A 22,048-nucleotide genomic window follows, 5' to 3' on the forward strand; every position below is an offset into this window, starting at 1 on the left:
ATTCATAATCTAGCCAAAGTTAAGCACTTACTAATTAGGTTTTAATTATTCATTAAATTCATAAACTCAATTTGTTTATGAAATCAACAGGACTCAAAAGTACTTAACCCTTGCTGGATTATGGTACTAGATTATATTAAATAGACCACTGATTTTTAAGAACTATGAGGGGTGTTCAGCTTATGGAACAAAGATTTGCCACATCCAACTCTCTGCTGCATTCTCCAAAAACCACCTGGGAACTGGGGTACCCTTGGAATGATGTGGGATACTATGAAGAGTTATGGACAAATGGAGTAGATCCCTCTTTGCATAAGGAAAAAGTGATTTTCTGTTCATGCTAGGCACCTTTAAGGGTCCAGTGTGCTGGACACAAGGCTGCTGGCATTGCTGTATCCAGCATGCTATATGAGAACCAGGTCCTCCAAAACACCACATGGTCCCCTATGGGACTCCTCGGATCTATGCCAACTCTTTTGCTAGCAAAGCCCTGTGGAGCCTGCTTGAAGCACATCTGGCTGGGACAAGGATTCAGGATGCAACAGACATTGCTGCTGTCATGATTCACCCCCATTCCAATCCCTGCTGGCGGCAGATCAGTGTCACGCTGATGGTGGCATGCAGCTCTCCAGGTGTTGCACAAACCTGTTGGAAAGGCTGCTGTACCAGTGGGGCCCTTTTTGTGCTGGTATACCCAGAGGTACATCAGCATGACGGGCCAACGGTATTGGGCTGCAAGTCTACACCATAATATAGATGACTTAATTATCATGTTACTGATTCACAACTAACCTTGGGAAAATAACTCTTTTGGACTCTAAATAGGCTTCCAAACATTTCTGAATTTGATCAAGAAGTGCGTTATTATTTTGGAAAGTCTCCAAAAGACCTGTTAGAGAAAAAACAATTGATCAACTTCCATAGTGAAAATAGAAATGGGCATGTATGTTCTAGGATGAAAAAAAGAAGGGGAAAAGCATGGCTTCAATGTAACACAAAGTTTCAGTACTATATTCAAAATCTTCCATTAAGTCAGACTAAACATTTTGAAATATAATTATACACAGAGTTTTCTGCATCAGTGCTTCATCAAGTTGATTTGGACAAACACAGCAATTTCTAATTCAACAACACACAAGTACATGATGTATTCAACGTCGTAACACTATATATGTGGCTCTAACCTGTACATAGCCTGAGCACAGTGGGAACAGAATCATTACATAATTAGAAGGAGGACTGGTTAGAAAGTAAGGAGAAAAATACATACTAAGAAAAATTAAAAATGTAGAGGAAAAATATCTCACACACTTATAAACAAAGTGTCTCAGATTCATCTACATTTTCTCATCACACTTTGATCAGTAATGATTACTGGCAAAAACCAAAAGTGCCTTTCAGAGGCCTATAAGACATCCCCTGAAGGCATAGTACGCAGGGCAGTGTGCCCCCCTTTGCTGCACCACTCCAGTAATCATGTATTCTTCCAATATCTGTTTTACTCTAATGTAGTGGTGGCCTGTACACCACACTATCTAATTCCCCCTCAGTTTTGCCATCCCTGTGGATTCCCTGCAAATAAGGGGAAGGGCATGCCAGCAGGCCAATAAGCAAGCAACAGAGGGGGGCAGCAGGAGAGAGGTACTTCCCCAACACACTACCCTTTAGTTTTCAGAATTCCATGTGCAGCCTCCCCTCCCTATGGCTTCTGTTTGAAACACTTCAGAGAGAAGCTGGGCAAAGTAGAGGCTGCACATAAAGCTCCAATAGATACATGGGTGAGGGGTCTAATGGCAAAAGAGGGGGCCCACCTTCCTTTTCCCTTACTTATCAGAGCTCCGTGCGCAGCCTCTCTTTCACTTCCATAGTGCTTCTATATGAAATGAACATGAGCAGCTCACACTAGGAAGCACACACTGCTCCATTTCAAACAGAAGTGGTGCAGAGGAGAAAGGTTGTCAATTTCACTTCAGTAAGTAAAGGGAAAAGAAGAGAGGTGGGCTCCTGATAGATTCTCCCTGCCCATTTGGTGGTTTGTAATCACAGTGGGTAGGTGGGGAGAACCTGGAGCTACAGCAGCTTTTTTCCTCCCTTCCTTCTCCAGCATCACTGAAAAAGGGGGCTGCCACTGCCACAATCCCAGTTTGCTCTCAGCAAGCTGTCAAAAGATAACCAGAGTTCCCAGTGGAGTAGATAAATGGGCTAGGTGCTCATCTGTTTGTCGTCCTTCCAAGAGTGACACTCCATGCAACCATTTCTGGTTGCTTCATAGCAAGGCACTCAGTGTGTGTGCGTGTCTGTGTTTTTAGACATATTAATACCAGGTTGAGTAGCTGCTCGGAGGGCATTAGGAAGACGATTCACTTTTCTCATAACTTCTTTCCACGACTTGTCTACTTGCAAAAACATCTTTGCTTCTGCAGGCAGTTGTCTCTGAATATCAGGAGCACTGAAAATACTTTCCAAGTACAGCCAGTTTCTCTGACATGTCAACCACTCTTCCTAGAAAATAAAGGTTTAAATAGTTTTATACAGGAAAAGCAAAACAAATACTAAAGGAAAGCTAAACTGGCATTGTTTATTTCTGTGAATTTCAAATGACTCTCTACTGCCTTCAAAGTACTGTTGTGTGACAAAACATAAAAGTAACACATGAGAATAGCTATGCATCAGACCTTCGGTTTTCTTTTTTTTACTATTCAAGGACAATCCACAGTACCTGCTGTGGCAATTCATCATGCAGAAAAGAAGTTTACTATAGTAAGTAATGAGCATTTCTTACATTAAAAGTAACATAACTCTTTTTAAGTCTGTCACTACTAATTCACAGTTTTAAAGACTTTTCCGTTTTATAGCAAACACTGTAAATTATATCCATATCTATCAAACATAAGAGATCAACAGACCTGCTATTCTCTGTTTCACTTTATTCTCTATTTCAACACCTTCTCTAACCCTTCATCACCTATTATGCTCCACATATATCATACAACATCTATTTTAATACACCCACTTTTATCTCTATATGCCAACAGCAAACGCAGGTGCCTATCAGAGAACAAAATGGGACCACTCATAGACAAGCTAGCGGTTTCTACATACTATAATGACTCTCTTGGAATGCAGAAGTAGATTATAATGCAGACTGCAGAATGCAGATTGTACAGTATTGTAAATTAAAAGATACAGGGGAAAAAACAGGTTGAGCATGCTTAGTAGTCCTAAAGAACCACAGCATGTTGAGGTGTATGCTGGGGAAAAAAAACCGCTGCAGCAGAACACAGGAGGGAGGATGGGAAGGGAAATTTGTCTGCTTAAGCCAATAGGTCATAAGGTTGGGGAGATGCAAAAAATTTTTGTTGCAGGTACCACTTTAAAATCCTTACATTGCAAAACTTACATTTACCATGGATGGCAAGCATTCTGTATTTCTGATTAGTTTTGCAATCCCCATTATCTTTTCTCATTGCATCCATTTTGAGGAAGGATGACCAGAACCCACAGCATCCTATGCAAGGGGTCTACATGTTCATTTCAGTGTAGAGGGCACCTCCATGCATTCAAAAAAATATATGCATGTAACTTCCACCTCTACTAAAGGGATTGCAGATATTCTATGTGTGTACCATAACACACATGAAATAGTGGATAAGGGCAATTATGACAAGCAGAAGGATTTCAAGCTGAGAATGTTCTCTGAACAGCTCCTAACAAATCTCTGATATTTTGGAATCCCTTTGCGGTTGCAACATGCTGCACTAATGTTGTCAGGAACAAGACTCTAATTTAATTAGTTATCTTCTATATCTTGCCTTTCCAACCAAAACTGGGCACTTGAGGAGAGCTATAATATTGTATAATACAACCAAATATGATAAAAAAACAACCTCCCTTAAAAAACCACTATTCAGTTCCTTCAATATCTCTTTTTTGAGTAGCAGAAACTCAAAAATTAAGTACAGCTCTTAATTAGTTAAAGTGGGGTAATTTTTCCTGAAATACATTACTTTGCACTTACCAATGCTGAACTGCAATTTCCGTTTGAATATTAACTTTAAATAGCACTTTGAGACCATGTTGTAACTTACACAGAACTTAAATAATTCAATATCATCTGCAAATATTGCCTGTGTCCTACTTACACTCCTCTCCAGGTCATTACAGAGTAAATGAAAAAGAATCAGGGAAAAGTTGGACACTATACTAATTTTTTATAGTGCTTTGGCACTATAGTGCTTTGGCAAGGCACCTGGAAAAGACAGCATCCCTGCTGAAGTCCTAAAGTGCTGCAAAGAGATCATCATCACTGAGCTGCATGAAATCCTTTGTCTCTGCTGGAGAGAAGGTGGAGTACCTCAAGACATGAGGGATGCAAACATCATCACGCTGTACAAGAACAAAGGCGACAGGGGTGACTGCAACAACTACCGTGGCATCTCTCTCCTTAGCATTGTAGGAAAGTTGTTTGCCCGAGTTGCACTAAAGAGGCTCCAGGTACTTGCAGAGAGCGTCTATCCAGAATCACAGTGTGGATTCCGAGCCAACAGGTCCACCACTGATATGGTATTCTCCCTTAGACAACTGCAGGAGAAATGCAGGGAACAACGACAGCCACTCTTTATAGCCTTCATAGATCTCACGAAGGCTTTCGACCTGGTCAGCAGGGATGGCCTCTTCAAGATTCTCCCCAAGATTGGATGTCCACCCAGGCTCCTCAGCATCATCAGATCCTTCCACAAGGACATGAAGGGCACTGTTGTCTTTGATGGCTCCACATCAGACCCCTTTGACATCCGAAGAGGCGTGAAGCAAGGCTGTGTTCTTGCACCAACCTTGTTTGGGATCTTCTTCACTGTCCTGCTGAAGCAGGCCTTTGGAACTACAACAGAAGGCATCTATCTCCGGACCAGATCAGACGGAAAGCTCTTCAACCTCTCCAGACTGAGAGCAAAGTCCAAAGTCCAGCTGAAATGTCTGTGTGACTTCCTCTTTGCCGACGATGCAGCTATCACTACCCACTCTGCCAAAGATCTCCAGCAGCTCATGGATCGTTTTAGCAAGGCCTGCCAAGATTTTGGACTGACAATCAGCCTGAAGAAAACACAGGTCATGGTTCAGGATGTGGACTCACCTCCCTGCATTACAATCTCTGCGCATGAACTGGAGGTTGTCCATGACTTTGTGTACCTTGGCTCAACGATCTCCGACACTCTTTCTCTCGATACCGAGCTAAACAAACGCATCGGTAAAGCAGCTACCACGTTTTCCAGACTCACAAAGAGAGTCTGGTCCAACAAGAAGCTGACGGAACATACCAAGATCCAGGTCTACAGAGCTTGCGTCCTGAGTACACTTCTGTACTGCAGCGAGTCATGGGCTCTTCACTCACAACAGGAGAGGAAACTGAATGCTTTCCACATGCGCTGCCTCCGACATATTCTCGGCATCACCTGGCAGGACAAAGTTCCAAACAACACAGTCCTGGAACGTACTGGAATCCCTAGCATGTATGCACTACTGAAACAGAGACGCCTGCATTGGCTCGGTCATGTCGTGAGAATGGATGATGGCCGGATCCCAAAGGATCTCCTCTATGGAGAACTTGTGCAAGGAAAGCGCCCTACAGGTAGACCACAGCTGCGATACAAGGACATCTGCAAGAGGGATCTGAAGGCCTTAGGAGTGGACCTCAACAAGTGGGAAACCCTGGCCTCTGAGCGGCCCGCTTGGAGGCAGGCTGTGCAACATGGCCTTTCCCAGTTTGAAGAGACACTTGGCCAACAGTCTGAGGCTAAGAGGCAAAGAAGGAAGGCCCATAACCAGGGAGACAGGCCAGGGACAGACTGCACTTGCTCCCGGTGTGGAAGGGATTGTCACTCCCGAATCGGCCTTTTCAGCCACACTAGACGCTGTTCCAGAACCACCTTTCAGAGCGCGATACCATAGTCTTTCGAGACTGAAGGTTGCCAACTACTACTACTATACTAATTTTTTATTTTTCCAAATAAAAGCTTGAAAATAAATAATATAATGATCTTCAATTGTTGATATCCAGTTAAAGCACAAGAAGGCATGAAGCTTACAGCCCAATCCTAAGCTGGCTCCCATCATCGGAACAGGCATGCACACAGTCACAAATGTGCCGTAAAGCAGTGCCCACTGATCAGGTAAGTGAACTACTTGGCGGTGGGGGGAGGGTAGGACAAGGAGGGCGTCTATCTGGGTGGGGGAGAGTAGCCCAGGGGATGACTCAGGACTGGGAGGGTGGCGGAGATTGCAGCAGAGGCTGCCACCACATCCTATCCCCCTCCTGCTCCTCGAAATGCTACAAGGTCTTCTCAGTTCTTCACCAGTGATTGAGCTGTCGCAGATCCAAGTAGACCCATAGGGACTGCCAGGACCCAACACTGAGTACAGGAACCAAAGTTCCCGTACCCCGAGGAAACCTCCGGCTGCCTCCATGGCCCTGTGAGATACAGAGGAAGCTGTTTCGGTTCCACTGTACCATGGGACAGGCAGCCTGGTTAGGACTGGGCTGTTAGTTAGGTAGATGTCAGTGATACATTTTCTAGGGCTGCCAATACATTAATCACTTAAGAAAGTCAATATGGGTGGACTTACATGATAATCAAGAACCCTTTCTGCCTAAAAGACACATGACTAAAAGACACATAGTAATGTTTAAGCCCTATCTTTCAAAGATTAAAGGCAAATTCTTCCGCAGAATGAAAATTTCATTCTGAGAGGCAGTAGCTGAGTAGTTGAGTACAAATTCTGTCTGGGGAAGGTTCCAGGTTCAATCTCTGGCATCTCCAGGGAAGGCTAGGAGAGATCCTTGGCTGAAGCCCTGCAGAGTCAGTGTAGACAGTACTGACCAAAATGGACCAATGGTTCAACTCAGTATAAGGCAGTTTCATACTATTACTACAAAATGTCTATATACAGGTTGAGTCTCATTATTCGCGTGGGTTCCATTCCAAGCACTCACTTGGATGGCAAAAAATGCACTATAGCAAATCAATTTAAAAAACAAAGTTTCTTTGCTCTGGTGGTTTAAAAACAGCCTTGCTGACCTTTGTGATGTAAGATAAGAGTCATTAAAAAGACAATCAATCAATCAAGTCCTCCTCCAAGCACTTACAAAGGCGCTTCACTCAGCCCCTCCCTTCACCACCAACGCAAAGTAATCACCTTTCTTTCACTTGCTCAGGGGGAAGGGAGGGATCTGCTAGAGAGAAGGATTGATGGATAGTCAGCCAGCTGCCCTCTCTCATTAAGGAGGCTATTGTTAAAGGACTGTTCAGTTTTTTAAACTGATTTTAAAGGGATGCATTTTTCCCCTTCTCCAGGGATCAGCACATTCCTTGTCATTTGCAGGGACCATTTGTGTTAAGTCAAATCCGTGAATAAATCGGCTGGACCTGTACTGCCTTATGCTCACTGACATATGTTCACTGATTGTCCCTGAAGTACAATAAAAGTATCCTGATTTTCTACTTCTTCTTAATATTAAATGGAAAGACCAGATAAGCTATTCTTTAAACTTTTCACTATACACTGCTGCCAACTTATACCAATCTGCAGACGCCATGCAATTATAGGTCCAAGAGTTTATGTGCAATTTAGGCTGCAATCCTAACCACGCTTTCCTGAGAGAAGCCTCATTGAACAAAATAGGCCATAGAACCCAATCTATTGAACTTTCCAGCACCAATGCAGCCATGACCACAAGGCATGAACTGCATCCTGCAGTGGGAACAATCACAGAGAACACCTCAAGGTACCGTTTATTCCCTTACTTAGGGACTGCATTGAGGCTGTATCAGCACTGGAAAGTTGGAGGGGACAGGGCCCTTATATAATATTTTCAAAGTTACTTGCCTTTTAAGGCTAAGGCGATCAAAAGGCGATATGAAAAACTTCTCTAATCTGGTACTCACCAATGTCTGACTGAACAAAGAGAGCTGCTTTTGCCATTCATCTACTCTTGGCTTGAGAGGACCCACATATCGCGAAGAGGCTATTGTTGCTACATTAATGGTACTGTCATCCAGAATGACCTTGAAGAAAATGTTAAACACTGTACTGAGTTCTGATTTTTTTTTCCAAAACATTGAAAATAAATCTTTATAATAATTGCTACAATGATACATAATAAACTCTATAATGTTTTTTAAAAAATACTGTGAAGTATGAAGCCTTAGGACCCAATCCTATCCAAATGTCCAGCGCTGATACAGCCAGGCCAATGGGGGATGCACTACACCCTGAGGTGGGGGGACAGTCATGGAGGCCTCCTTAAGGTAAGGGAAGAAATGTTCCCTTACCCCAGGGCGGTATTGTGGCTGCATCAGCGCTGAAAAGTTGGATAGGATTGGGTCCTTAGGTAGATGATGATATCTTTTCTAGGATAGTCAACAACAGTTAGTTGACCACTAGCCTTTAATGCTTTCATCACTCATTCAATTCATTACTGAAAGTAATGTAAATTATATGCATTTTAACAACACCACAATGTAGGTGTAATATACTAGGTACACTTGAAAGATAATTTACAATCTTAGAAACAAAATCTATTATGCAACATGAGGAAGACATCTTTAATGTACTATTTTTCTATTCTCTAATTTAGGAACACATCTGAACAAAAACAGCCCTAATAAAATAAGCAAGCCTTTAACTTTCAGCCCCACAAATTAAAATTTGCTGTTACTGGATGGGTCAGGGAAGAGAGCGGAAGAAGGGTGCTCCTCTCTCAACACTATAGAGTACTGGCAGAAGTGTCCTCCAATTGCTCCAGGATTGCTCCTCCACTGCGGGGAAGAAGCAAGAACAGGCGTTGACACAAAAATCCCTAGAACCTGACACCAGACCTCACAAAATCCATCTTCTCAAAATGCAAAGCATGGTCACACCTCCATATCTATGAAGAGCATCATTAATGCCAACAAAGACATGGAGCTTCCTGTTGTTGAGTCAGCTAAAGAGCTGAAGCGATACACTTTTGCAATAAACAAAGTTCAATGCTTTGGGACAGTGGTGCTCAAACTGGTGGGTCACGAGCCACCACTGGAACTTACAAGGGTCACTTTCTCCTTAAGGGGAGTGACCCATAAATGGGTGTCAGAGCTCTGGGGTGTGAAACTTCCAAAAGTGGAAGTGGGCTCCAACTGCAGATTGGAGTGCACCGCAGTGGAAGGGAGGCTTATGGAGGGGGCTGTGAGCCTCCATAACCCTCAGGGAGGCTACACATTTTCCCCAGGTATGTTTAAATGCTCCTGGGTGCCCGTAGCAGCATGATCATTGCAGTGCCATCAGGACATCCCCCCCAACCCAGTGCCTGTCCCTGCAAACACTTATCTCCAGTTCTCTTGAAGTGTTTGAGAAACACTGCTTTGGGAGAAAAAAATCCCATGATTGATTGATTGATTGATTATTTCATTTAGAAAATGTTGTGTTTAGTAAACAAAACAAATAGTAAAACAATAAAAAGTTGCCCAGTAAAGAGCCTAAAACCCTCAAATTAAAAGACCTAAACTCTAAAGGCGAATGTAAAAAGAAGTGTCTTTAGGATCTGCCAGAACACCTCTAAGGAAGGAGCAGTACATAAGCTAAGGGGGAGGGAATTTCATAAAACTGGTGGCACTACAGAGAAGACCCTACTCCTTGCCGCCACCCCCTCGCCTCCATTGGTGGCAGCACCCACAAAAGGGCCCGCTCCAATGAACGGAGAGCATGAGACACATTGTACGGAAGAAGGTGGTTTTTCAAATATCCTGGCCCCAAGCTATATAGGGCTTAAAGGTCAAAATCAGCACCCTGAATTGAGCCCATAAATGAATGGACAGCCAGTGCAGCTGCTCGAGCAGCAGGCTGACAGAGTTGAACTGCCAAGCTCGAGCAAGCACACAGGCCACCACATTCTGCATTAATTGCAGATTCCAAACCATCTTCAAGGGCAGCCCCACATAGAGCACATAACAATAATCTAGTTTTAGGTTCACACAACCCAAGTACAGCCACAGCTGGGCAAACTGAATGTGGGCAAAGGCTCCCCTGGCCACAGCCACCACCTGGGAATTCAGGAGCAGCTGCAAATCCAGGAAACCCCCAAGCTGTAGGCCTGCTCCTTCATAGGAGATGCAACCCCAATCAGAGCAGGATGATACTCTAGTACTTGTATTGTGGATTTCTGAACCAGGAGAACCTCTGTCTTGTCTGGATTTAATCTCAGCTTGTTAGCCCTCATCCAGGTCGCAATTGCCTCCAGGCAGCACTCTAAGGCCTTGACAGCCACCTTGGAATGTTGTGGAAAGGAGAGATAGAGCTGAGTGTCATCAGCTTACATAAGAACATAAGAACAGCCCCACTGGATCAGGCCATAGGCCCATCTAGCCCAGCTTCCTGTATCTCACAGTGGCCCACCAAATGCCCCAGGGAGCACACCAGATAACAAGAGACCTCATCCTGACAGCACCCCACTCCAAATCCCTGGATGACCTCTCCCAGCAATTTCATATAGATGTTAAGTAGTATGTGGAACAAGACTGAACCCTGTGGGTTCAAACGCCACTGAGAGGTCCAGCAGGACCAACAGGGATGAACTCCCCCTGTCCAGTACCCAGAGTAGGGTCAACCAGCAAGGCAACCAAGGCTGTTTCTGTCCCAAAGCCCAGCCTGAAACCAGACTGAAAGGGATCCAGATAATCCGCTTCATCTAATACTCTCTGGAGTTGAGACACCACTAAATCACCTTGACCAGAAACGGGAAGTTAGAGCCTGGCTGGTAATTATCAAACACAGTGGAATCCAGGGAGTGCTTTTTCAGAAGGAATCAAACTACTGCCTGCTTTAGGGCCAGCAGCAGGACACACTCCATCAAGGAGGAATTAACAACCCTCCCCGTTCACTTGGCTTGTTCCTCCTAGGCAGATCTAATAAGCCAAGTTGGGCAAGGGTCAAGTAGGCAGGCAGATGGCCTCACACTCCAAAGGAGTCTGTCCACATCCTCAGGTTGTACAAGTTGAAAAGAATACCACAAACCTGTGCAAGCAGACATCAAAAGGACAACAGACATTGTCACTGTGGCTTCTAAGTTGTGACAAATGTGAGCGGCTAACTGCAAAGTGCTTTGCAAACATGTCACAGCAGGCAATAATCTGATCTACTGGAGAAGCCTGATGGAGTAGGCCTGCACAACATGGTACAGTTCCACTGGACAGCTCTCTTCAGATGCAATGAGAAAAAAAAGATGCAGAGAAAAAAATCTCTTCGCTGCTATCACTGGCATGGAATCAGATCTATTCCATATCTGGTCAGACTCAGCATGAATTTTCTGCCACTATCGTTCTAGTCATCTACCCTGCCACTTCAACATTCACAGCTCCTCAGTAAATAAAAGAGCCACTCTGAGTCTGAGAAGTGGCAGAGTTTGCTTAGGAGCAATCTCATCCATTGCTCTGGCTATTGTCCCGTTCCAGAGGTCAACCAGAGCCTCAGATGAGACACCAGTCTTGGCAGCTGGAAAATCCCCCAGAGCCCTCAGGAATCCTTCAGGATCCATTAACCTCCAGGGGCAGATCATACAATGTTGTCATCTGCCTCTGCAAAGGTGTGGAGCTGCAACAAGCCTAAACCTTACCAGGAAGTGATCTGCCCATGTCTCCTCCAAACCAGATCACCACCCACTTGCTTAACTATGTACACCAGGACCAACACATGTTCTGTCTCATGTGTCAGGGCCAAGATCTTCTGGGACAGCTCATGGTTGTCACGTGCTTCACAACAGACCAGTGGTTCTCAAACTCCCAGGGACCTCAAGAACTGCTGTAAGTGTGTTCAGGGGAGCGGGGAAGGCAGCAACTCAATCCCCAGGTTCATAGCACTAAGGGGGAGCAAAGGGGCTGGCACCTATTTACCAGTCCCTGCAGCAGCCTCCCGAGGGGTGCAGTGAGCCCTGCGTGACCCTCTGCAGGGCTCCCCAACCTTCAGAAAACAAAAATGGAGCAATCGCATCCCACCTCCACTTTGCGATCACAAACCGGAAGTGGGGTGCAATCACTCCACCTTCAATTTCTAAAGCTTAGGGAGCTCTGCAGACGGTTGCACCCCCCTTAGTGACGTGATCCTATGAATTATGTCACTGACTTCTCTCCACCCCCGCCCCTTATGGGGGCAGAGTCCAAAGTCCACAGGCTAGGGCGTTGTGATGGCCCAGTTTGAGAACCACTGCAACTCCTCCTCCCCATCCCTGCAATCAGGGTGCTGCACACCTGGAAATCTGGTGGACAAAGCAGGGAGAGGATGACTTCTTTCCTCTCATCCAATCAGGTCACTGTAACGTATACCAGGCCAGCATCCTCATTCAGAATTAGATCCCGAATGATGTGGGTTTTATTATTCAATGACCTGGCATTCAGAAGCAACAGCTTCAGATTCAGGGAATCACTGCCAAGACCACCAGGCATCAAAGAGTTGGGGAGGGACCAAAAAGAATGACAGTCTTTTTATGATGGTCTCTCCTTCTCCTGGAACAGCCTGTCCAACCCCCACCACCATATCTTCCATGGTCCATCACTCTCATGGCACCTTTCCCATCCCTCAAGCTGCCTTCTAAAGACATACACATCTCTCAGAAGGGCTTGCCTTTCGAGGGCAGATTACACTTAAAGTACCCAGAAATACCCAGTTAGGCAATAAATAATGGACATTTCCTAAATTCTTCTTGCACAAACAGAAAGCTGGTGTAAGGTTAGAGGAATTTTCATTGCTCTCCCCTTAAATGCAGCATTCTGCATCCCACACAGTCCTATTGTGGAAGGTCACAGGTGGAAGTAGTTTGGGCTGGATTGAGCCATATGTTACAGCAACAACAGCTGATAAAATAAATTGGGGTGCAATCCTATGTACATTTACCTGGAAGCAAATCCTACTGAACAGAGTAGGATTTACTTCTGAGAAAACCTGTCTAGGATTGCACTGCATGACTGATAAAATCAATATTGCAAAATGATGCTGTAGTTCAAAACATTAAATTAAAAAGGCAAACCAAAGCAGGAATGTACAGATTTTGAAAATGACGGCAGTTGTTTGATGAATACAGATCACCAAGAGAATTAGAAACATGTAACTATTACCAATTTTCATTTGTACTAACCTGAATGTCATCAGTGCCACCAAGAATAAAAACATCTTTTGAATCACGATGAGGAAGAACAATGAATTCTATTGTTTTCCAAGAATCTTCAACCTGGTAAGAAAAAGATATTTTATACTAACATGCAGTATGGATATTTGGCATTGACTTTTGATAAATGAAGTTCTTTGTAGGTAATCTTATGAATTAACAGTTTCTTTAGTAAACTGGAAGTTTCTGATTATTTTCTTACACCCTAGTGTTTGTGAATTCCACAAAGCAAACAAGCATATAGCAAACAAGTATCTATTTTCTTACACCCTAGTGTTTGTGAATTCCACAAAGCAAACAAGCATATAGCAAACAAGTATCTATCTATCTATCTATCTATCTATCTATCTATCTATCTATCTATATATATATATATATATATATATATATATATATAGTCCAAAGTCTATTTAGCAAACAAGTTATAATCTAATTTTTAACAGAACTTTAAAAAGTACAGGTGGGTATTTTTTACTTTTACATGGAATTTTAAATTAGTTCTAATACTATATTTTTAGAGGTTTGAGCATATTATTTTGTCTACCAGAGGAGGGGAAAAAAATACTCAATGCAATTTTGTTCTTAAACAACACCTGAAGCTTCTTCATTGGCAAGTTACCATGTACAGCAAAGCAAGAATCACCATCACCGCTTCCATGTGTTGTGTTTTTAAACTGTGCTCTCTCTCTTTCACAGATAAACTGTGAGGAAGCGGAAAAGTAGGGATGCCAGCAAGCCAGGGATCATCATTGCCTCCTTTAGCTGTTGTTCTTTTTGAAGCTTAACTGTGTGAATTGAGTTTTAAACTATATTAAAGATCTCTTAGGAGGTTGAAAGTTAGCATAAAATGCCAATATAAATAAAATTAAAAGATTCCAGGAAGTGTTTGCACAGATTTCAGCCTTACAACCTTAATCTATGAATTTCTATCATGTCTCTGTTTATCACAGTGTTTAGAATTGCTGGATCAAAATGGTAAATACAGGCAATTTCTTGACTCACTATCAGTTCTAGTTAAGAGTGCTTAAAAACATGTACAAGTTGTGAAAAATACCTTTTTGAGAATTGTCTCCAAAGATGCTTCTCCTGAAGCTTGTCCAGAAACATCCTGAATTTCCTGACTGTAGTCAAAAGCATTGATCTCAATGAGTTTCTCCAAGGTTAATGGATTTTCCATGTCTATTAACGGTGCACCAACTATTTGTTCCAAAATTGCCCAATGTCTGGGTTTCAGAAAAGGATTCCTTAGGTCTGTGATAACAGGAAGCTAGGATAGGAAGACACATATAATTTTAGACTGATTTGAATTTTTTTTCCTCTTAAAAAGGTACAGTTAATTAAGAAAACCCACAAAAATCTTTCATTTGTACATTTTGCTACTACCACCTCCAAAGACATCAGCGGCCTGCTACTGCTACTGGCTACCAGTAAGAGTACAGATAAGCCAACATGGGGGGGGGGGAGGTGAAAGAATGGAGGATTTGGGGGAGAGGGAGGGCAGGAAGTAGAATGGGGAGAGACCTGGTGGGGTTCCTGCTACTATCCCCATTCCATTCCATCTCCAACAAAATACCTGGTGTAGACCCAAGGAAGCCCATTGGGGAAGAAGACGCTTTCCCATGGTAAGGGAACAAACTGTCTTCCCCCCATGTCGGGATTCAGTATGGGCCCTGTTGGCACATTTGTTTGACTTATACACAAGTATATGCAGTAGTATACAATATTCACTATACAGAAAATATTCACCATTCTTCTAATATTGTTGGTAAATATTTTGATCTTGATTAGTATATTGCATTTTCTGCCCAACATTGCAAATACGCACCAGGGACCAAATGTATAAACTTGTGGGAGAGGTAGAAATGGGTGACTAACACACAGGACACAGTAGAGGAAGAAAATGGGGACAGAAACACAGGTAAACAAGGAAAACATGTAATTGTTTCAATTACAAGGAATCTTGGTAAAGACTGAGGGCCCAATCCTATCCAATTTTCCAATGTCGGTGCAGTTGCGGCAGTGGGCTGCGTGCTACATCCAGTGGTAGAGGGGAAGCCACTGCGAACTTCTCAAGGTATGGGAACATGTGTTCCCTTACCACAAAGCTGCACTGTGGCTTCACCAGAGCTGGAAAGTTGGAGGATTGGGCCCTCAGGCAGTGGTTCCCAATTTTTTTTTGATGGGTGGCTCCCTTGACCTACTGGGCCATTAGCTGTGGCTCCCCATTAGGACTACATTGTATAAGGTGGCGGATTTTTCATTAGGATTCTGCAGCTGCTTGACTTGTTTCCACAGCTCCTGGGGTGCCATAGCTCACAGTTTGAGAACCACTGGACTAAGGTGTTGTGCCAAAGGTTTCACGGAAATGGTGGGCTTTAAGAAGAAGGGATCTGAAGGAAATATAAGAGGAGGAAGTATCATACAAGCTCTGAGAGGCAGTATCATACAAGCTCTGAGAGGGGAGATAAAAGGAGACTTAGAGATGGCAGAGAAATTAAATAAGTTCTTTGCATCTGTCTTCACAGCAGAAGACCTCGGGCAGATACCACTGCCTGAATGGCCCCTCCTAACCGAGGAGTTAAGTCAGATAGAGGTTAAAAGAGAAGATGTTTCAGACCTCATTGATAAATTAAAGATCAATAAGTCACCGGGCCCTGATGGCATCCACCTAAGAGTTATTAAGGAATTGAAGAATGAAGTTGCTGATCTCTTGACTAAGGTATGCAACTTGTCCCTCAAAACGGCCACAGTGCCAGAAGATTGGAGGATAGCAAATGTCACGCCTATCTTTAAAAAGGGAAACAGGGGGGACCCGGGAAACTATAGGCCAGTCAGCCTAACATCCATACCGGGTAAGATGGTGGAATGCCTCATCAAAGATAGAATCTCAAAACACATAGATGAACAGGCCTTGCTGAGGGAGAATCAGCATGGTTTCTGTAAGGGTAAGTCTTGCCTCACGAACCTTATAGAATTCTTTGAAAAGGTCAACAGGCATGTGGATGTGGGAGAACCCGTGGACATTATATATCTGGACTTTCAGAAGGCGTTTGACACGGTCCCTCACCAAAGGCTACTGAAAAAACTCCACAGTCAGGGAATTAGAGGACAGGTCCTCTCATGGATTGAGAACTGGTTGGAGACCAGGAAGCAGAGAGTGGGTGTCAATGGGTAATTTTCACAATGGAGAGAGGTGAAAAACGGTGTGCCCCAAGGATCTGTCCTGGGACCGGTGCTTTTCAACCTCTTCATAAATGATCTGGAGACAGGGTTGAGCAGTGAGGTGGCTAAGTTTGCAGACGACACCAAACTTTTCCGAGTGGTGAAGACCAGAAGTGATTGTGAGGAGCTCCAGAAAGATCTCTCCAGACTGGCAGAATGGGCAGCAAAATGGCAGATGCGCTTCAATGTCAGTAAGTGTAAAGTCATGCACATTGGGGCAAAAAATCAAAACTTCACATATAGGCTGATGGGTTCTGAGCTGTCTGTGACAGATCAGGAGAGAGATCTTGGGGTGGTGGTGGACAGGTCGATGAAAGTGTCGACCCAATGTGCGGCGGCAGTGAAGAAGGCCAATTCTATGCTTGGGATCATTAGGAAGGGTATTGAGAACAAAACGGCTAATATTATAATGCCGTTGTACAAATCCATGGTAAGGCCACACCTGGAGTATTGTGTCCAGTTCTGGTCGCCGCATCTCAAAAAAGACATAGTGGAAATGGAAAAGGTGCAAAAGAAAGCGACTAAGATGATTACGGGGCTGGGGCACCTTCCTTATGAGGAAAGGCTACGGCATTTGGGCCTCTTCAGCCTAGAAAAGAGACGCCTGAAGGGGGACATGATTGAGACATACAAAATTATGCAGGGAATGGACCAAGTGGATAGGGAGATGCTCTTTACACTCTCACATAATACCAGAACCAGGGGACATCCACTAAAATTGAGTGTTGGGTGAGTTAGGACAGACAAAAGAAAACATTTCTTTACTCAGCGTGTGGTCGGTCTGTGGAACTCCTTGCCACAGGATGTGGTGCTGGCGTCTGGCCTGGACGCCTTTAAAAGGGGATTGGACAAGTTTCTGGAGGAAAAATCCATTATGGGGTATAAGCCATGATGCGTATGCGCAACCTTCTGATTTTAGAAATGGGCTATGTCAGAATGCCAGATGCAAGGGAGGGCACCTGGATGAGGTCTCGTTATCTGGTATGCTCCCTGGGGCATTTGGTGGCCCACTGTGAGATACAGGAAGCTGGACTAGATAGGCCTATGGCCTGAACCAGTGGGGCTGTTATTATGTTCTTATGTTAGTTCCAAGTATAAGGGTTAGCAAGGGAGAGGAAAAATAAGTCATCAGAAGGAAAGAAAAAAAAAGACCTTGAGATGACTGAGTGGTGGAGATGGAAAAGTAAATGTCACAGACAAGAATGTAATAATGACATATAAGAGCTAAAAAGTACTAAGAGCTGAGATGAACAAGGCCATGGAAAACTTTGAGGCCAAGATGAAAAAACAGGCAGGAAGTCAATTAAGGGATTTAATGAGGGATGTGGCATGGTCAGTACAAGAAAAGTGAATGATTTTCATAACCGAGTGTTAGATGGAAGCAAGGGGACTAAGAAGAAAAAATGAAAGAACAATTTTGTTTCTACATAAAACAAGGTGAAGGTTGCAGTAGTCAAAGCATGAGATAACCAAGGAGTGAACTAGAGCTTCTGCTGATTGGGCAGAGATGAAAGGCCATCTTCTTGCAAAATTGTAAAGGGAGAAATTACATGAATTGATAACAGAATTTGGGGATTAAATGTGAAAGAGGAGTCAAAAATGTGCAACCTCCTCACAGCTCAGATCACTTCTCTCCCAACATGACCAGAAGACTCTTCTGGATGTGACTGGAAGCTGTGGGCTCCCTGTGCTCAGAACACCTGTGAACAAAGACCAGAAGACACTTCCAGTTGCATCCGGAGTTCCTATGATAGCTATGGCCCACAGATTTGCTTATCCACATGTTTCTATATCCACGGGCAGTCTGGGAACAGACACCTTATAAATATTGAGGACCAACTGTATTTTGTTTTAGTCTATATTTAATGTACAAGACAGAGCAAGAAACTGCCTTGCATAGTAATTTTGCACAGTACTGAATATGCTTGTAGGTGCATTATAAATTAGTGATGTGTGGTGAGGCTGTAGAGCTGTGATGTCACTACCAAACTTCCATGTCACAAACATCTGCATTTGTTTACCCGTGTGAAAGGTGGAAGGTCAGAACATGACACTCTGACCCAGTGCCCTTCCCTTGCGTAAACAAACGCGGAAGTTCACAGTGATGTGGTGCCTGTCCTGGAAGGAAAATGAGACCCTAAAGAGATATAGATATAGATATCACTCTCTTTCTCTCTCTGGGACCACTTAAGCTCAGTCTCCCCCCCCCCCCGTCTCTGCACTCTCTCAATTTCCACACTCTCCCCTCCATCTGCACTCTGCACACGTTCAATGTCTACAGATCTTACCCCCTTCTATCTCTCTCTCTCTCTGCAGTGCAGAACTGCAGATCAGTTGGTCTAAATATTTGGTGTTGTTTATGAAAGAAGCAGCCAGCAGGTCTGTCTCAGTGTTGGTGCCAACAAGAGTTCAATGTTCCTAAATACACTCTCTTGCTCAAAGGGAACAGGTCCAGAAACAAATTTAAATCATAATTTGCCACTTTCAATCAATCAGAGCTCTCTCCCTCGAAGATCATGTGTCACCCCCCCTCCCTGAGGCAGCCTGATAAGTGCCACTTGAACTAATGAACTGGAGACAGGGTGTTTCTTCTCTTGTGCAGCTGCAGTGCTTTCTTTTCATACAGCAACCATAGCATCAAAGAGGCATGCCTCCCCTGCTGTTTTTATTAGCTGGGTCTTGTAGCACAGGTGTGCTGTGTGTCTTCCTTGCTCTGTACAGTGAGCTGAGAGCCAGCTCTGCCTGCTGTCTCCCCAGTGATTGATGACACAAGCTCTTTCTTTTTATCACTGGGCAAATGGAAGCAGCTCTCCCTGATGCCTCTCCTCTCCAGTTTTTAGTTGCATAGGTGTTCCTACCTGTTTTGTCCCTTGTAAACTACCATAGAGACTAAGCTGACTGGCAGCTCTCTTTGTATTTGCGTGTGTTGGTTGATTGGACAGTGCTGGAGCAGAAAGAAGCAGGTTGGGAATGGCAAAAGGTACATTTTCTTTTTTTAACTTGTTGGGTCCTTTACGTTTTGTTTTTTTTATCTTGCAGGGTAAGGTGAGGCTCTGCCTTCCCTGAAAGCACGTCCCTATTATAAATAGTAAATATTATTACTATTACTAGTGGGAAATGATCTGAATTTTTCATTTGAAAGTGGTTCTTTAATAAAATGAAATTTTTTTTTTCTTTGCAACATATCTGAAAATCATTCAAGTAGTCATTTGTACCTTTTCTTTCATTCTTTCCACTTTTTCCTTGAGTCTTGGAACAACATTATTAGGTGGCAAACCTTTTTCCAATTGATGCACAAATTTCGCATACTTAGTAACTTGGGTATTAAACAGTTCTGGATCCAAGTTATCAAATTTACACTGTGGGAAACAAGCACACACACACACATATGCTCACAAAAGCCTTAATTGGAAAGGTGAACTTTCAATGAGTTTATTGTTAGCTATTGCGCTTTATGAATACATGTATGAAAACAAAATCCAAACTGATTAGAACTGCTGGGTTCACACAATCAATTAACCATAATTACTTTAGATTAGCAGATACAAACAAACCAATTGCATACACTGAATTAATATTTCTGTTCGTAAACTAGAATAAAAAACCATAGTTCCTAGATTCACAAAAGCCCTTGAACCATGCTTTAAACAAACCAAGTTTCTCCACCATGTGAGCAGAGGTGGTAAGGGGGTGGGCAGAGAATGCATGGACATATTAGCTTAAGCTTGCATTCCTGATTCTAATTTTATCATGTGACTCCCATTGATCATGTTAATGAACAACCTGGAGCTAAGTTACTGAGGACCCTGAGACAATTGCACTGGGTCCCAATTAGGACTCCTGCCTGACACCTGATGGTATATTGGGTATGATCACCGTCACTGTCCCTGAAGGCTCAGTGATTGGCTAGGCTAATTGAACCCCTTTTGATGGATTTGGGCCTTCAAGCCAGTGCACCACTTAGCCAACCTGGATGCCACACTTTATGTGAATCCATCTATAGATACAGTATAACCACACTTGCTCCACTGCAGTTAATGAGATTTACAACATGTGCCTACAAATATTTAATAAGTGAGTCACACTGAATTTGCTGTAGACAATGGAAAGGAGACAGGCAAATTCCATCTCTAGATCAAAGCCATCGGGCATGAGACACCACATAAAAGTAAAAAACAAATTGCCTCTCTCATATCAATTTGATTGCTGAAACAAAATCAATGTCAAAACATTAGCGTCATAAAGATTTATATTCTGTCTTTCTCTGATAATTGTGGTTTTTTAATTTGCAAATAATTGCAAATGCAAAATTGTGGTTTTTGTTTAACCACAAACATAAAAATGTAAATTTTAATTATAAAATATAATTTCAGTACAGGGTCTCCATACTTGATCATATAAAGACAATGCATGTAGTTTACCTCCATCCAAGTTTCCTGAAGGACTTCCCATTCACAAAGAGAATCCCATAATAACTGTTTGAGTTTTAGTTCTGCACAGACTTCCTCCAGAGCATCAAATTTTGTTACTTCCACCTTTTAAGCAAGAATTAAAATATCTTATGTTCTAAAACTGTAGATTATTGAATGGCAGACTATTCATGTTGTTTAAGAAAATATCCAACTAACAGCTTAAACCTACTCCCCACCCCCCAGTGATACAGCCACGCCAATGGAGAGCATGCTGTATCCATGGGAGGGGAGCAGTTGAAAAGATCTCCTCCGGTAAGTGAACTTTTGTTCACTTATCCCAAGGAAAGCTTCTACCGCTGCCATGATCTACACCTGATGTTCAGCAGGTATAAGTCTGAGGCATGTAACAGTGGTGGTAAGGGAGATGGATGGACCACCCTGATCTACCTCCCTCTGCCTCCACCCTACCTAGGAACAATTTTGTTCCTCCCCCTCTCCACTCCTGACTCCGCCACTGTTGCAGCTACCTTTTCAGGTTCAGCAGTGGGCCTTCTGCTACCAGTTACGGCAATGCATGCAAAATGGCTGCCAATTGCAAACTATATGCACCACCAACGGCCATTTTACAATGGAACTCTGTTCCTCCTTGTACACACTAGCCCAATCCTACACAGAATTGGACCATAACTGAAGGAAAGAGGGCTGACTGAGTTTCCTCATATTTATTGTCATAATTGCTATTTCTGTGACCAATGCATCTTCAAAAATTTCCAGACAAGAAATTTGAGGTTTACCGTACGTGTTCTGAATGTAGTGTAGCTATGTATTGTAGACATAAGAGTGTGAACACAGAAGTATTGTAGAAGTGTGGGCATTGTCCCAGGAAATGTTAGATACATGTGCCTTCTCTAGGAACATCTATATACAAATAGATGGTTGTCCAGCCATCATATTGCATGCAAAATGGGGTCACACCAAAATTATGTAGTGGCCTGTACATATTTGGCAGACTGCCTATGTAAACAAAAAACATAAATGTGTGAATTAAAAGAATACATAAAAGGTATTTTCCACCACCCCCCCACCCCCCCAAAAAAACCCAGTCTGAGGCAGACTGAATATGCAAGAGAACAGGAGAAGAATTGGTTCCTTGAAGCATAAATGAATATATTAGCTTGGTGTCTGTGTTCTGATTTTTTTAAAGTAGAGCTTGGGGGAAGGGAGAGAG

At 43.2% G+C, this 22,048-nt stretch overlaps 1 protein-coding gene across 1 annotated transcript in view; it reads right to left on the reverse strand.

Annotated features, from left to right (window-relative positions):
- Positions 1-22,048, reverse strand: part of DNAH6 (dynein axonemal heavy chain 6) — a 192,545-nt gene that overhangs the window by 142,675 nt on the left and 27,822 nt on the right. Inside the window, exons 17-23 of the mRNA XM_066618431.1 lie at positions 20,830-20,943; positions 19,624-19,767; positions 14,241-14,453; positions 13,157-13,249; positions 7,941-8,060; positions 2,322-2,502; positions 793-889 (exon numbers count right to left, since the gene is read on the reverse strand). Coding sequence (XP_066474528.1) covers positions 793-889; positions 2,322-2,502; positions 7,941-8,060; positions 13,157-13,249; positions 14,241-14,453; positions 19,624-19,767; positions 20,830-20,943 — 962 coding nt within the window. The remainder of the gene's footprint in view (positions 1-792; positions 890-2,321; positions 2,503-7,940; positions 8,061-13,156; positions 13,250-14,240; positions 14,454-19,623; positions 19,768-20,829; positions 20,944-22,048) is intronic.

This window comes from Tiliqua scincoides, chromosome 2, assembly GCF_035046505.1.
Source record: "Tiliqua scincoides isolate rTilSci1 chromosome 2, rTilSci1.hap2, whole genome shotgun sequence".
NCBI lineage: Eukaryota > Metazoa > Chordata > Lepidosauria > Squamata > Scincidae > Tiliqua > Tiliqua scincoides.